The sequence below is a fragment of the Amborella trichopoda genome, chromosome 9 (genome assembly GCF_054954075.1).
Source record: "Amborella trichopoda isolate Santa Cruz 75 chromosome 9, AtrichopodaSantaCruz75HAP2 v2.0, whole genome shotgun sequence".
Classification (NCBI taxonomy): domain Eukaryota; kingdom Viridiplantae; phylum Streptophyta; class Magnoliopsida; order Amborellales; family Amborellaceae; genus Amborella; species Amborella trichopoda.
In genome coordinates, this window is record NC_142344.1 from 22,753,080 (window position 1) to 22,770,393 (window position 17,314).

The window sequence follows — 17,314 nt, forward strand, 5'->3', positions numbered from 1 at the left end:
AGATGCTGAATCTCTAAAATTTTAGATTAAAATTGTATCTTTAAGGTGAATTTTAGTGGGGGGCGTTGTGTACATATGAGTCCACTCATAGCAACCCCATCCAAATTTTAGTTACATATGTTGTTCTGTACATACAGAAGGCTTCGCAACAAAGATTTGAATGATTGGCTTCTGAAAAATCACTTTCATTTCTTCCACAAGGATGTCGACCTCTCCTGCGAGCAATTAAAAATGATGGAAAAATATGTGACATTGATTAAATAGGGCACCTTTTGACACCATTACAGATGGGTACGTCTTACCTTTTAATTATGTATGTGCCTTTTGTTGCTGCCATGATAAAATTGAGAATAACACACTCACCCTTAAGAGTTTCGACAAGGGAAGAGGTTAAATGAAGCATACTTTATTTGAGAAAATGTAAAAATAATAATAATAATAATAATAATAATAATAATAATAATAATAATAATAATAAAAAATTATTTTTATTTTGTTTTCTCCCTACATGTGCAAGCATACGTGTATTGCCAATGCAGAACATTTCCCTTCAAAGCCCAACTAATACACATAAGATGACACAAATCTTATTTTCTTAAAAAAGCAACAAAATCTTTTTTCCATTATCCAAACACATGGATCAGCAAACCTTTTCTCTCTCTAAATGAGTGCCTTCTCTCTTTATCTCTCTCTCTCTAAAATGAGTGCCTTTTTCCATCTGTCTCTTTCTCTCACCTTTGCTTGGACGCTAAGCAAGGAACCCAAATCCCAGGGCTTCTTGGGTCTGAGGCATTCCTTACCAATTAAACTCAAGCACGCCATTCACATTCATTCCCTCGCACTTTTTTTTGTTAAACCCATTATATAATTGTTTCAATAAATATTTCATGAATCATACTTCTTACTTTAATAGTTTTATAAGAGACATGGAAAGATTTATTTTATTTCATTTTATAAAAGGTTAAAATAAGGTCGAGGCTTTATAGAAAAGAAATAAACTTTTATCTCATAAATGAAAATTATAAATGCAGTGTCGAAAAACTTTTAAAACTATCATCTCAACTTTGATCATTATGGTTGTAAAAGAAATTAGGATTTAAAACTCTAAAATTAGTGTATATCAAATAATACATTATTTAGACTGTTCATTTTCAAGTGTTCATGAATCTGTAAGTCCTGTACCATTTTTTGAGCTACAAATTTCATAATCAGCAGTGGAAATGGATTTTAGAGCCATCTAAAAATTTCTCATATCCGATGTGATTTTCGACAAGATTTTAAGATGAGGCTTTACTTTTTCTTACATAAGGCCTAGGTCTTATAGAAACTGCATCGTTATTTTATTGTAAATAAATTTGTAAAATTGGAGTGAGAATCGTGGAATAAAAGCAAGTAGAGGGATAGTTGCGAAATATAGCGTAAGAACAGTGGCAGAGTTGATGCTCCAAGCTTATATACACCAGCAACTCGAGGAAGGAGGCACACAAGGAACATGGCGATGGCCTTCAAAATGGTAATAAACCCTCTCCCCTTCAATAATTCTCTGTTAATTCTAGAGAGAGAGAAAGGGGGGGGAGAGAGAGTTATGGAAATGATGGTTTATTTTGCAATGCAGGGGACGACTGGTTTAGGTGTGACAGAGGAATGCAAGAGCTCTTTCATGGAGCTGAAAAAGAAGAAAGTGCATAAATACATTGTTTTCAAGATAGATGAGGGATCGAGAGAGGTAAGGGTCGAGAAAGTTGGGGCATCGGATGCGAGCTACCACGACTTTGCCACCTCTCTTCCCCACGACGACTGCCGATATGCCGTCTTTGATTTCGACTTCCTCACCTTGGATAACTGTCACAAGAGCAGGATCTTTTTCATCCAATGGTCCACTTCTTTCTCTCTAACTCCTCTCTCTCTCACACATGTATATAATGTTTCATGGGGTTTTTATTTGTTTGATCAGGTGTCCAACAGCATCGAGGATTAGAGCAAAGATATTGTATGCAACATCAAAGGGTGGATTGAGGAGAGAGCTGGACGGTGTTCATTACGACTTACAGGCTACAGACCCAACTGAGATGGGTATTCAGGTCATCAGAGACACAGCCAAATAACCAATGTTCAAAAACTCGACTCGGCTAAGACACTTAAACACTGGCTGACGCGAGTTACTCAGCCGAGTCTTTTCGTAGAGTAACTTTTTTTTGTCTCTGTCCATACAACAAACTCTCTTTGGTTGTATATTTTTGAGTTTTTCCTATTGTAAGTTATATGAGGAAGTGGAGCATGTGCAAATAAACCTTGGCATGAAAATGAGTGGTAGCTTAATCCAGTAGTTATGAACTAAAATTTCAAAAATAGAAACAGTTGTAAAATCAAGATGCGTGTTTGAACCCTTTCTTTTGGGGGTAGTTCAGCAGCTCTTTTCAATTCATCTCAATCAAAATCCCTCTCTTACTTTTTTTCAAATCAGAAATCATCTAGATTTATTTTTCTAAATTCTTCTTCATTGTCTAAATCTATTTCTCTCTCATATTAATGCTATGCATTTGGGATTTTTTTCTCTTCTATTGGCAATCTTTTTTGTTTTTGGTTGAAAGTTTCTTCCATTGCCAATGTTATTGACAATTTTCCAATCCCATGAGGAGTTGTGTGTAAAGGACAGGATTCACCAAAACCATGCAAGAACTCTCCCGAACTTTGTTTAAACTCAGATTAGGGAGAGGAATTTGAAATTAAAGAGTCCACCAGAGAACGATCATCTTCCTCTTGGATGCTTCAAATTGCCCCATAAATGACAGATTTTTTATTTTCCATTGCCGCAATCCGTATTGTAAACGACAAGTATACAATAAGATCGTTTATCTTAAAGAGAACACCATCATTTTCAGTATTGGATGTGAAATTATGTCGTTAAAGTTATGCCATAGACTAGGCTCAAAAATTCCCAAAAAAAAAGAAAAAAAATTGAATTTTACGAAAAGAAAAATTGTTTCATGCAGGCTGGACCGTATGACTACATATGGGGTCCAAAAAGTGTAAAGCATCTTAAGGATCGATGCAAATAGGTGTTCCATCAAAAAACAATGGAACTAACAGTCCAAATGTTTTCTTACTAGACTTATCCTTTTAAATTTACTTATTTTTTCATATTCATGATCTCTATATCCTTAAAAATTAAGTCCAAAATTCCATCTCAAAAATAGATTTATTAATAAGCCTACATTTCTACATATGCAACCAAAGCCGAATAGAAACCGGGTTTTAATAAAAACCTTAAACAGTCATATTTGATTTTATAGTTGATGGTTAAAGATGATTGTAAATTTTTTAGAATAAAGAAATACGGTAAAATATAAAATAAAACCATTCACTTTTTGTACAAAGTGGTCACATTAATCTTGACCATTGAATGTGAAATTGGGAGGCTGCAATTATTCCATCGATCAAGTTCAAATTTCAAAATGAAATTTTCTTTAACTCTGTGACACAGCCAAGCTATCAAATTTCACGTCCGATGATTTTAAGTAATTGTGACCACTTTGTATCAAATCAAAGGTATACAATCCCGAAAGATAAATAGTCTTTATATAATTTATATTCTAAACGGTCTCGAACTAAATGAAAAAGATTACATTATCTGCCAAACGCAAGTGTACACTTATATCCTCCAGCAAAACCCCGGTGAGGATAATTTTTTGGACACGGAATTTTTATGTAACATATTCGTCCTAACAACCAGGACTTGCATGCACACCCTAAAAGTCAAAACAATCTTAGCCAAGACAAGCCATTGAATTTTCAGACGATTAGAACCACAATTTTTTTAAAAGCTATTTTTTAATATTGAATTATTGGCATGGTGATTTTTACATAAATTTGAGAATTTGACATCAAATTCTTTTGTCCGGGGAGCAGATATACAATATACTCCCACGAGGGTACCCAGGCGAGCCAACTCGGACTCGCTCGGTTAACTCGGGCTCATTACCCAAGTGAGCTAGAGTATCCTCGAGTTGGGTGACCTACTCGGAGATCTTAAACAATTTTAAAAAAAAATCATTTAACCAAACGAAATTTATTAGTCACATGTTTTTTCATGTTTTCTATTAATTTGGCAAATATTGGAAAGTGTTTTGGCCATGAACATTTTTTCTCTTCTATTTGAATTATTTTTAAAATATCCCCATTACAATTTGATTTTTAAAACCTATTTTTTCCCTACTTTTTAAACCTCATTTATATGTGTTTTGTTTAATGTTATTTTAACTATATTTTCCTATTTTTCAATTTTTTTAAGGAAAAAACTTATATAGAGCCGAGGCTCTAAACCATCAAATTTGAGCCTACCTCAAAACGTTTACTAGAAGAGGTTGTTTTGATGCCTAAATATCTTTAAATTGATCATCTCGACATCAAGATACATGGATATGAAAAAAAAATGGATTTCAAGTTTTGAAAATAGTGTATTTTGTAATGTATTTTTTGACAGTCAATTTTCAAGTTTTCATAGATCAATCAATCTACACTATTTTTTAAGCTTCAAACTTTATAAATTAATATAAAATTATATTTTAAAGCTATCACAATGATTTTCAGTATTGAAAGTACATTTCTCAATAGTATTTGAAAATATGCTCTAATTTGATTGATTAGATAAGCTCTATACCAACCGCAACCAATTTTTAATATTTTTAAATTTTTAACACTTTTTTGCCTTGACCAAAACTTTGCCCAGAATTACACAAAATTTGGACCTGGGCCGAGCACCCGAGCCACTATTTCCTACACTGCCCAAAAGTACGCAGAATCAATGGGATGAGGGCCCTACTCATAAAGATGTGCCAAGGATATCTAGGGATCCGGTGCTTCAGTGCTGGAACGGCTGCACCCATGACTACACTTTTTACTATCTAAATATTCTATTTATTAATATGCACCCACAAGTGCATGTTCACTATTTAGTATTCTACTTTCCAAAAAAAAAGGTTAAATTGAAAAATATATGGACCCGGTTTCTATGCGACCAAGTTTGCATATGCAAAAATGCCGACTTTTTAATAAATATATTTTTTATATATATTTTAAAACTTAAGTTTTAAGAACATGTAATTTCTAACATAAAGATCATGAATATGAAAAAGAAATAAATTTTAAAAACTGGAAATAATAATTTTAGTAAAAAATCATTTGAACAGTTAGTTTCCGTTGTTTTTATAAAAAACATCTATTTACATCCATCTTTATAATAGATGCTTTACACTTTCTAGACCGTATATATAGAAATCCAGTCCAGCCCGCATAAAACAATTTCCCAAAACATATTGTTAGTTACTTAGGATGAGATGACACAATTATGATAGTTTATAAGGAGAAATGATGGTGTGCTTGCCCGGAGCACCCCTGTTGGTGTTAACCACCTTGGATTTGCATGAGGTACAAACAGTCTCAAATCATGCTCCTCGAAATGTATTTGATTTGGTGCTTTTAATCTCAAAATACCCTGGATCAACTAATCAATTTGTTGTACACCAAATATTTTTAGAGTGGGCGAGTCTCGTTACGGATTTTCTTTTCTTTCTTTTTTTTTCTTCTTTCTAATCCCTGTGCGCCTCACAAAAGGTTTTTGAGTTGGAAAAAACAACATTGTGATTGGGAGCCTTGCATTTTCCCCTTTCTGCCTAGTGATTTAGAGAGCATAAATATTCTCTATCTAATAATTTGGAGAGAGTGAGTGTTGGGGAGTGATGCTAAATCAACTCCCATGGTATTCACCTTTTTTATAAATGGCAATCTCGTTAAGAAAATATGCTTTTTGGTGAAAGCATGGGTGAATGAGAGAAGGGTTTCTTTAATAGACAAAGAAAAAGGGTTTCTTTAATAGACAAAAAACATGGGTGAATGAGAGAAGGAAGGAAACATTGTAGAGAGAGAAGCTTGGGTTGAAAATTGGGGGTTTTTACAACAAAACCCTAGCACCACCATTTAGGGCTCATCTTGGGCCATTTTGTCGACATTTCTTCGTGGCATCGGTAAATCGAAGAAATGAGTCGTTTGTAGGTGGTTCTATGGAAGGAAGTTCTTTGTTTGAACACTCCTTAAGATTATATGAGGTAACTCTCTATAACCTCAATTTTGTAATTTTTTATCTTGATAGTGAATACACTTTTGCCGTCTTGCCCGTGGATGTAGCTCATTTTGGGTGAACCACGTATATGTGCATGTTCCTCTCTATTTTCATTTGTGTTGTGTTTTGAAGATTTCTCATATTGCTTGTTTTATTGTTTTTATATTTTTTCCGAATTATATTGCATCTTGCGCATGTTATTTGAGTGTTGAAATCATTGTGGTGGAGTGCTCACTACATCTAGTGGGTTTTGAAATATCTCGATGTGCTCTAAAGGGGCGATTGGGTTATCTCGAATTTACTACAAGTGGTATTAGAGGTCAAGGAATTAGTGTAGTATTTTTGGAGAAAATGTCATCTCACAAGTTTGAGGTGGAGAAGTTCAATGGAAAAGATAATTTTGAAATTTAAAAATTAAAAATACATGATTTATTAGTACATCAAGAGCAACACAAAGCATTGCTTGGAAAAGATAAGAAATCAGTAACTAGAAAATAGATGATGATTGGGACGAACTGGATAAGACGGCACGGGGCCACTATTCGCTTATGTTTAGCGAATGAGATTTTGTTTAATATTGTTGGTAAAAAGACGGCAAAAGATTTGTGGGAAAAATTGGAAAATTTGTATCCAACAAAATATCTCACAAACCGAGTTTTCTTAAAGAGAAAATTGTATATCTTGATAATGAAAGAAGGTGCAAATGTGTCACAGCACTTGAATGAGTTTAATAACCTCATTTGTCAACTTGATGGATGATGAAGATAAGGCGGTCACCTTACTTTGTTCATTGCTGGATTCTGATGATAATCTTATTACTTCAATGAGTTGTAGTAAAGAGGATTTTCTTGATTTAGGCTCAGTGTGTAGTGCCCTACTTGCTTATGAACTTCGAAATAAAGCATCTTTGGGAAATTCGGTAGAATCAAAGACGGAAGCTCTTGTGGTAAGAGCTCGATCGAATGAACGGGGTGATTCATCGAGGAATCATTCAAGAAGTAATTCAAGATTTCGATCAAAATCTATAGGGCCAAATGACAAGAATGTATGTTAGCATTGTGGGAAACCCGGTCATATAAGGAAGAATTGTTTTAAAAAGAATGGAATGAATTCTTCCAAAGCTCCTAATGCGGTAGGTGAAAAGGCAAGTGAATCTAAGAATGAAGCAAATCAAGTTGAAGAGTTTACATCTGGTTTCATTGAAGATAAAGTATTGATGGTGGCATATAATTCAATATTCTATCAAAATTGGATACTTGATAGTGGATCCACCCATCACATATGCCCCCATAGATCATGGTTTGACTCATATGAGTCATGTGAAGGAGGATTGATATCCATGGGTCAATAATTCCACTAGCAAGGTGGTTGGAATGGGTTCGAATCGCCTAAGGATGTTTGATGGTAGTACTCGAGCAATTAAGGATATTAGGCATGTGTCGGAATTAAAAAAGAGCTTGATTTCCTTCTTTTCTCTAGATTCGGAAGGTTATAAGTTCACCGGTCAAGATGGAGTAATCAAAATATCAAAAGGGGCTCTAACTGTGATGAAAGAACTCCTAGTTGGGAGCTTGTACAAGTTATTGGGAAGCACAATAATAAATGATTAAGTGAATTCTATGGTCGAAGGTGAGGAAATTTCATTTCGCCTATGGTATAGAAAATTGGGGCATATGAGAGATAAGGGTATAGAGGTCTTGATGAAGCTACACTTAAAATTCATGGATCCAAATTTTGTGAGCATTGTGTCTATGGGAAGAAACATAGACAACCTTTCAAGGCTGGGCAAAATACAAGTAAGCACAAGCTTGATTACATTCACTCGGATGTATGGGGCCATTCACCAGCTACATCTTATGGCAGTATATTATATTTTGTTTTATTTGTTGACGACTTCTCAAGAAAAGTATGGATCAAAACTCTCAAGTCCAAAAGTGATGTATCTTGTACATTAAAGAATTTTAAAGCCGAAATTGAAAAATTCACGGGGCATCACATCAAAGTTCTTCGACGCAATAATGGTGGAGAGTTTGTATCAAATGAGTTCAAAAATTTTTGCAAGGTCGAGGGAATTACTAGGCATTAGACAAATGCCTACAATCCTCAACAAAATGGTGCGGCCAAGAGGATGAATCACACTTTGATGGAATGTACGAGGTGCATGTTAAGCAATTGCAACCTAGAGCAAGAATTATGGGTAGAAGCCATATTAATGGTTTATTATCTTATCAACCAATCACCTTCGATAGCATTAGGAAGCAAAACTCTTAATGAGGTATGGTATGGAACTCCGAGTGACTACTCCGATTTAAAAAAAATTTGTTGTGATGCATATGCACTTATTCCAAGTTACCAGAGAAACAAGTTGGAACCAAGGTCAAAGAAGTACATTTTTATGGGTTATAGCAAAGGTGTGCAAGGGTACCAGTTATGGAGTCCAAGTACCCGAAAAATAATTGCTAACTGTAATGTGCATTTTGATGAATCCAACGTATTGGCACAAAAAATGATGGTAAAGGACAATGGTCAAGAAGTGCAACAAGATAGCCAAGAATTTCAAGGCAACCCTGAAACACTTCCACCAAGTACAATTATGCCTTATGAAAATATACCCATTGATCATGGTGAAGAGCATGAAGAACTAGGAAATCAAGATGACAAACCACATGGGCATCATGATGAAGTTGTGCCTTTGGCACATAGGCGCTCTGCTAGGGAAACTCCTGCACCTGGGTAGCATAAAAATTATATGGATCCAAATACTTTGCACTCTTTGATCACTGCAAATGAAGAGCCAATATTATTCTGTGAAGCCATTGATAGCAATGGTACCGAGCATTGGAAAAAGGCTATGGAAGAGGAGATATTGGCCATTCAAAGAAACAAAACATGGATTTGGTGGAGCTACCAAAAGGTAGAAATGTTGTTGGTTGTAAATGAGTGTTCAAAATAAAAAAAGGGCTTGATGGAAAGCTTGAAAGATATAGGACGAGATTGGTGGCAAAAGGCTTTTTGCAAAAAGAATGGATTGACTTTGATGAAATTTTTACACCAGTTGTCAAGTTGGTATCAATTCTCTTGGCGCTTGAGTTAGTTGCTACGCATGATTTAGAGCTTGAGCAAATGGATGTCAAAACGGCTTCTTTGGATGGAGAACTTGAAGAGGAAGTGTACATGCAATAATCGGAAGGTTTCATAGAGAAGGGCAAAGAAGGACTTGTGTGTAAATTGAAGAAGTCCTTGTATGGGCGCAAGCAAACATCAAGGCAATAGTATAGAACATTTGATATGTTCATTATGAGCCTTGGTACATGAGAAGTATGACCATTGCATCTATTTAAAGTTTTTTATGATGATAGATACTTGATTTTAATCTTATATGTGGATGACATGTTTTTGGTGTGCAAAGATAAGACAAAAATTGATGAGCTCAATATTTCTTTGAGCAAAAGATTTGAGATGAAAGATCTCAGGCCGGCAAGGAAAATCTTTAGGATTGAAATTGAAAGGGATAGACAAAATGAAATTTTGTCGTTATCTCAAAAAGGTTACATAGAAAGGGTGCTTGAAAAATTGGGCATGAAGGATGCAAAGCCGGTGAAGACACCCTTAGCATCTCACTTCAAATTGTCTTCAATGCAAAGTCCGAAGACGGAAGAAGAAAAAGAAGCATGGCTAAGGTTCCTTATGCAAATGCGATTGGAAGTTTAATGTTTGCAATGGTATGTACAAGACTGGATATCGCGCATGCAATTAGTGTCCTAAGTCAGTTTATAATACACCCCACAAAGGTTCATTGGGAAGCAACAAAATGGGTGTTTCGGTACGTGAGAGGTACAACTAGTTATGCAATCACATTTGGCAAGGGTTCAATTTCAATACAAGGTTTTGTGGATACAAATTTTGCTGGTGATCTTGATAGAGGTATGCCGTCGACTACCGCATTTGTTTTTCGATTTGCAAATGGACCGATTAGTTGGATGTCAAGGCCCCAAGATACGGTAGCATTGTCAACTACCGAGACCGAGTACATGACGGCAACAGAGATATCAAAAGAAGTTGTGTGGCTTTAAGTGTTGATAGGTGAGATGGACATTATGTGCAAGCCTATGGAATTATTTGGTAACAATATGAGTGCTATACATTTGGCCAAAACCCGGTTTACCATAGGAGGTCAAGGCACATATTGATTTAAAATCACTATATCCGGCAAGTTGTTGAAAATAAAAGAGTTCGATTGGTCAAGATCAAGATCGATGACAACCTTGCGAATATGTTTACAAAGACCATCCAAGTAGAGAAGTTAGAATGGAGTCTAACCTCTGTAGGTTTTAAGAAAGAAAGGAAGTGATGGGTTGGCAAGGTAAAAGTGTGATTTTGCATCAAGGTGGAGATTATTAGAGAGTGATACTAAATCAACCCCTATGGTATTCACCCTTTTGATAAAAGGCAATCTCGTCAAGGAAATATGTTTTTTTGGTGAAGGCCCATAAAAAGGGTTTCTTTGAGAGAAAAAAATGTGGGTGAATGAGAGAAGGAAGGAAAACTTGTGGAGAGAGAAGCTTGGGGTTGAAAATTGGGGGTTTTTACAACAAACCTTAGCACCACCATTTGGGGCTCATCTTGGGTCATTTTGTTGGCATTTCTTTGCTGCATCGGTGAATCAAAGAAAGGAATAGTTTGTAGGTGGTTTTATGGGAAGAAGTTCTTTGTTTGAGTATTCGTTGAGATTGTATGAAGTGACTCTGTACAACCGCAATCTTATAATTTTTCCTTTTGATAGTGAATACACCTTTGCCATCTTGCCCGTGGACGTAACCCAGTTTGGGTGATCCACGTATATGTGTGTGTCCATCTTTTATTTTTATTTGTGTTGTGTTTTGAAGATTTTCCATATTACTTGTTTTATTGTTTTTATATTTTTTCCAATTATATTGCACTTGTTATTGGATCTTGAGCATGTTATTTGAGTGTTGAAATCATTGTGATGGAGTGCTCATCATATCTAGTGGGTTTTGAGATATCCCGATTTCCTCTAAAGGGGTGATTGGGTTATTCGATTTTACTACAATAAAAACAAATGCGAGTTCTAGTTAGAGAGAGAGAGGTGGAGGGGGAAATAAAAGGGGTAAAGATAGCAGAGTTGGCGGAGCTTAATTAAGAAAGTGGAAATGGGGTTTGTAAATAACCCTGGCTAAAAAATGGTTTCATCTTTTGAAGTAAAATTGTTTAGTGACTTTAGTCGCATATCATAAATGTGGGGAAGGAAAGGGGAGCCAATGGATGCCTCCAATCGTAAACACGTCCATGGCCTTTCCACATGTGATTGTGGGTCTGGGTCCTCTCTATTTATTAGGGGGCACAACTATTGATTTCAAAATAGTTGGTTGTTTAGCAAAACAAACAAAAGTTTATGGGAGACGTATTAGCCACCAATTCTTTTGAGGGAATCGTTGATTCTACTGTAGTAAAGAGAATTCACATTTCACTATAGCGAATCATCGATTTAGTAAAAAAAAAAATGATTGGTTCTCCATATATTACAGGAACAGTCCCCAATGATTTTTTATCAGGAATAGATGAATAGATGATTCTGATTTGGATCGACAATTTTTTAAGTTTTGATTCAAATTGAACTAGGCCCATCCAAAGGGCAACAATAATTTTTTTTTTCTATTAAAAAATGATATTAAAACAAAATTTCGGTTTTAGCTTCATTTTTATAATTAGAATTGAATAAAAATAATGAAATTTTAATTTTGAATAAAAATATTGACCAAAAAAAATTTAAGGATATTTTAGTTATTTTTTATTTAAAATTTTTTTAATTATTTTTATTTAGTTATCCTTATAAAAAAATCTACACCCCAAAATTTGGATAAAAAACTTTTAAATAAAAATAAAATATGACATAAATTTTTGGCCATTAGATATAGCCTTATGAAATGTCATCCATCCATACACATGATGTGGACGGAATACTTTTCATTTGAATAATAGCGTAAAAGGCAATTTTAAATGTATTGAATATAACGACGTTTATAATGGTATAAGCCAGTGGTTTAAAAACGGATCGATGCCCCCGATCGGGCACCCCAAAAACCCACCCAGATCGATGAATCGACGATTCGGATTGAGAATCGGCCGAATCGGTCGGATTAAGCTTTAAAAAAAATCCAAACAAATAATTAAAATTCATTATAAATATTGTTTTTTAGGAATCCAATAAGAACTGGGGGTACTACATTATTAGCTTTCATTTTTTTTATCAATTTACAAATATTGAGATGTTTTTTCCTTGTATGAACTTGTATTAACCATTAAATTTAGGAAAAATTGTTAAAACCCCCCAAGATAGACTTTTCACCCACTTTACACCCCACCCAACTTTTCCTAGCAACTGCCCCCACCCCACCCAACTTTTCCTAGCAACTGCCCCCCAAAAACTGATGTTTTATAACTAATACCCCCTACACAAAAAGTTCACTTATTTTGGACAAAAATACCCTTCCCTCACATAGCAAATTATTTTTATTAGAGAGGGCAGTCCGATATTTTGAACAAGCGGTCCGGCGATTTTTGTTTGCTGGAATGGGGGGTCTGGCGTTTCATGGTGGCAGTCCAGCTAGAATGGGCAGTCCGACATTTGGAAGTTACGGTCCGGCATTTTAAAGTTACGGTCCAGCATTTTAAAGGGGCAGTCCGATGCTTTGATATGGCAGTCCGGAATTTTGTAGGGGAAGTCTGGTGTTTTGAAGTGTGCCAGACTGAGCAGTCCGGCGTTGTACAAATGCGATCCGGCATTTCCTTTTATTCGGATCTAAAAATGATTTGTCATGTGAAGGGAGGGTATTTTTGTTAAAAAATATGTAAATTTTTGCGTTGGGGGTATTAGTTATAAAAAATGGTTTTTGAGAAAAATAAGTGCGGAGAGTATAGGATGGGGGTAGAGTGTCTAAAAAGTATATTTTTAGGGGTTTTTCGTAATTTTTCCTTAAATATACATCACACAAAAGAAAAATCATAGAATTATCATGAATGCAGTATATAATCATCCATGGACAAGGAAAATATGATACTTGTTGTATTACCTTTAATTTATTCTTTTGACAAGAAATACTTGTTTTATTACTTTTTATTTTTTGACGAGAAAAATAAGAAAATAACAAGAAATACTTGTTGTATTAAGAAATACTTTTTTTTGACAAGAAATATTTGTTGTAGTAGTTTTTATTTTTTTGATGAGAAAATAAAAAAATAACAAGAAATACTTGTTGTATTAAGAAATACCTTTTATTTTATATTTTGACAAGAAAAATAAGAAGATATTTGTATTACCTTCTTCTTCTTTTTTACTCTTTGTATTACCTTTTATTTTTTTGTTTGACAAAAAAAAAAAATGTTGGGTTTTGGGGTGCTCGATCCGGGGCACTGATCCTTTTTTTAATTATAATATAGTATTATAACTATTAGTTATAATATAGTATTATAATATTACATCAAAATAATTTAAAAATATTAAAAAAAACTTCCATATAATTTAAAAATAATTTTAATATATATAAAAATTAATTATATAGATATAAATTTAACATAATTATATTTAAGTTATTAACATAAACAAAAAACAATTTCATATAATTATTTTAATTTTTGAAAATTATTATTCTTGTGGACATCAACTACACGTAAAAGTAAACAAAATTAATGAGGGATCACTTTAGTTGACTAAAATTCCTCCTCATGGACCACACAAGTAGGTGAAGTCATATTAAAATAACGGTTATTCAATAACCCTTTGGCGACCCATTGCATGATTTAGCCCTTGCTGGGAAATATCCCACATCCAAGCCTTAAGGAAGAATGATGTGTAATAAATTGTCCGTGGCAAGGACGCGCTGGGGTGTGCGTGTATAGAGGCTTATGACGTTGTGGCCTTTACGTGATGCATGATCAAAAACATTCCGGACTCTATCCTTATCAAGTTAAAATAGCCTATCGCTGTTGCGATTCGCCGATTCACAATAAAAAAATTGTCGAGTTATCACTATAAAAACCGTATAACAAATGGGTATAACCCAATGGTTTAACAAATTTTAAATAATCAGGGTTTTATACATGCATTTTAAAGAAGGTGATATTTTATCAAATTGGCCGGCTTTCTAAACCACAAGGAAGCCTTGCATATGATATGCTGCATATTATAGCACTGGCGCAGTGCACCGGCCTAAAAACAATGCCAAAGAAATAAATTAAATTATTATAGGCATATAAGGTGCATCCCTAGTGGGAAGGTATACCCATATAGACCACACTCCCTTTATGACTTACGTTGCTTTATAAGAGGGGTGTAGAGAGAGGTTACACCCTCTTCATATGGGTTACCCTCCCATGAAGAGCATGCACTATGCACCCTAATGGTGACCTATTCATGAGGGGGTAACACCCACATGAATGAGGGTATGAAGGAGGCCTTCCTTTCACTATATAAGGGTACAGCTGAGAGGCCTCAACACATAACAAAGGGTGTGAAAGAATAGGAACTCCCCTTGTGAGAGAGAGAGAGAGAGAGAGAGAGAGCATAAGAACTCTCCCATTTGAGTTGTAAGGGGAGGGACCCATCCTTTGAGAAAAATTAACAATGCTCCAATACTAAAACCTTGAGAAAAATAAGGACAGCCTCATCCCTAAGAGATACAAATTTGTGAGTCAGAGAGTCAAGCTCTCACTACTCCTCATATCGTACATATTGCATTTATAAGAATGTTTGTGAGCTTCCACCTTGCTCGGGATTTACAGTATAGAACAGATTTCAACCACTCTAGTAGTTGTCGAACTTGCTTAATTGTATACAAGCACTCAGGTATGGTACTCAGATTCCAGTTGCCTAACTTTTTCTTCCGCTTCAATCGTTGGATTGGTTTGTCCAACATTGTAATCTGAGCTATTGTGGAACAGGTTTCCCGATTGTGCCCATAATATCGTTCTCGCCTTACTTGTGAAGGCTTGGTTATGATTATCCTCTGATGTTACAAAGCGCGCATACTAGTTATATTAAAACCACGAGCAGGTGCACTGTGTAACCTTATGCACCGACCACAAAGATATGCAGGCTTTACACATTGAGGAATCGTCGGCTTTGTTGGAATTATGTCCTTTCAAGGCCTCAAATTCTGACATTTTCGAATACCTCTTCACTTCAGTGGGAACATGAGAGTAACATAACTCTAGGATCTTAGCGCACCAGGACCAAGAGTCATAGAATGTCAATACTGTCATGAGGAGGTTTTAAGTATAGAGGTACCAAGATGGTTGAGAGTTACCTCTTAGTCAGGGTCAGTTATTATGTTTTTGCCTCATGACTGAGTGATGGATTAGGGCAATGCGATTTATGTATGAGCTTGATGACTAAAAGTCATGTATGGGAAGGTTATGGCCAATAGAGGACATTGGCTTAATTCCTTGACTACTACAAACATTCTCATTGCATGTGCTATACAGTCAAATGCATGGAAAATTGCTCTTCTAAGGATCTACTGGACAGAGCTATGCACATGTTCAAATTGAGGAACTACTGCACCATGTGTGCGCATATCCTCTAAGGAGTGCCCCTGAAATCTATTTAAACTTGGGGATCAAGAGTCGCACATCGGCTAAGATCATGAGCCTGTAATTATACATTGTGGGTCATGAGTCTATTGGGTCACTCAGAGAGGGTGGCTTTGGATTTCGAGCTAGCCAAGTGGAGTGCTCCGTTTTGCAATTTGACTCCAATGATCCTAATTTCCCTTGTAAATATTTTGTTTTTATGAAAATCATTAAAATGGATTTTATGGATTTATTATAAATGTATTGGATTTTTCTGGGCAAGAAAATCCAGTTAATAGAATTGTTTCAAAAAAATGACAATCAAAGACAATCACTCGAGACACATGGGACACCCAAATGGCCAATGGGTGTCCACATGTCAACCCTATGGGGTCCCAAATCCTCCCCCATAGAGATGACGTGGAGGTAACATCAACCCCATGTGGGGAACCCCCTTGCCATTTGATTTATTGTTCTTTTAAGTTATGAAGTGTAGTATTTTGGAATTTTCAAAAACATTAAGCTTTGGGAAATTAATTTTAATATATGTTAAATGCCTAAATGGGTCGTTTGGGACCTCGTATATAAAAAATCCTAGGTTTTTCTCAATACCTGGTTTTGTTGGTTCTAACATATATGAAAGCTAGTTTTGAACAAAGTGTTGTTTGGCTGGCTACTGGAAGAACCCAGTATATATAAAAGCTGATATTGTATCATGTTTGGCACCATGAAGATGAAAACCAGGTTTTGGTCGTTTGTTGTTAATGCAGCTTAGCCATTGGTTGTATAAAGTTGATGATTCCATACTAATACATGGCCAATTAAAAATATTTTTTGGGAATAAGTTATCTATAATGTAAAAAATAAATTAGACATTCTGAAAGTAAGAATCAAAGACACATCTAAGCAATGCACACAAAATCCTCAAGGAGGTCCCTCATAAAATCAAGGGAAAATTTCGTATAGAACCTTAAGTCTTTGTCGTTATTTCATGGTAGACTCTCCTTCCATTTTTCTTTCAAGCGGCATAAGAAAACCCCTAAAGATTTCAAAATACCCCCTCGTCTCTTATCTTTCTCTTTTATTGACTTTTGATAATAAAAATTAATCCCAACAAATCTTTTTATACCATTTCAACCCAAAAACTTTTTTAATAGGCGGAAAGGAAAAAAGAGGGTTAAAAAAATTTTTGAGATAAAATGGTATAAAAACATTTGTTGAGGCTAATTTTTAGAATCAAAAGTCAATAAAAGAAGTATATAAGAGATAAGGGTACGGTGAAATCCTTACGTATTTCTTTATGCCGCTTGAAAGAAAAACGAAAAGAGGGTCTACCATGAAATGATATAAAAAATTAGAGTTCTATATGAAATTTTCCCTAAAATCAAAAAACCATAAGCCAAGAAAGCAGGTAGTAGGCAGTGTGCCTAGGGGAGCTTAGGAAAAGACAACCCATTATAGTGGGTTTTGTGTATATTTATGCAGATGTACGGAATGCCATTACATGTGAAATAAAAAGCAACGGTCTTCCCCTTGACGACCATGGGAAATAAGTTCCAACATCCAACTTGTCGAGACATATGAATGAGATAAACAATGCACACTGTA

General features: G+C 35.1%; 1 protein-coding gene across 1 annotated transcript; it reads left to right on the forward strand.

The window, feature by feature from the left end:
- The first annotated feature begins 1,481 nt into the window (after positions 1-1,481).
- LOC18436469 (actin-depolymerizing factor 5) lies at positions 1,482-2,304 on the forward strand. The gene is made up of 3 exons (XM_006846488.4): positions 1,482-1,513; positions 1,616-1,875; positions 1,955-2,304. Exons 1-3 carry the CDS (start codon positions 1,493-1,495, stop codon positions 2,103-2,105), a joined length of 432 nt encoding a protein of 143 aa, XP_006846551.1. The 5' UTR covers positions 1,482-1,492; the 3' UTR covers positions 2,106-2,304.
- The last annotated feature ends 15,010 nt before the right edge of the window (positions 2,305-17,314 follow it).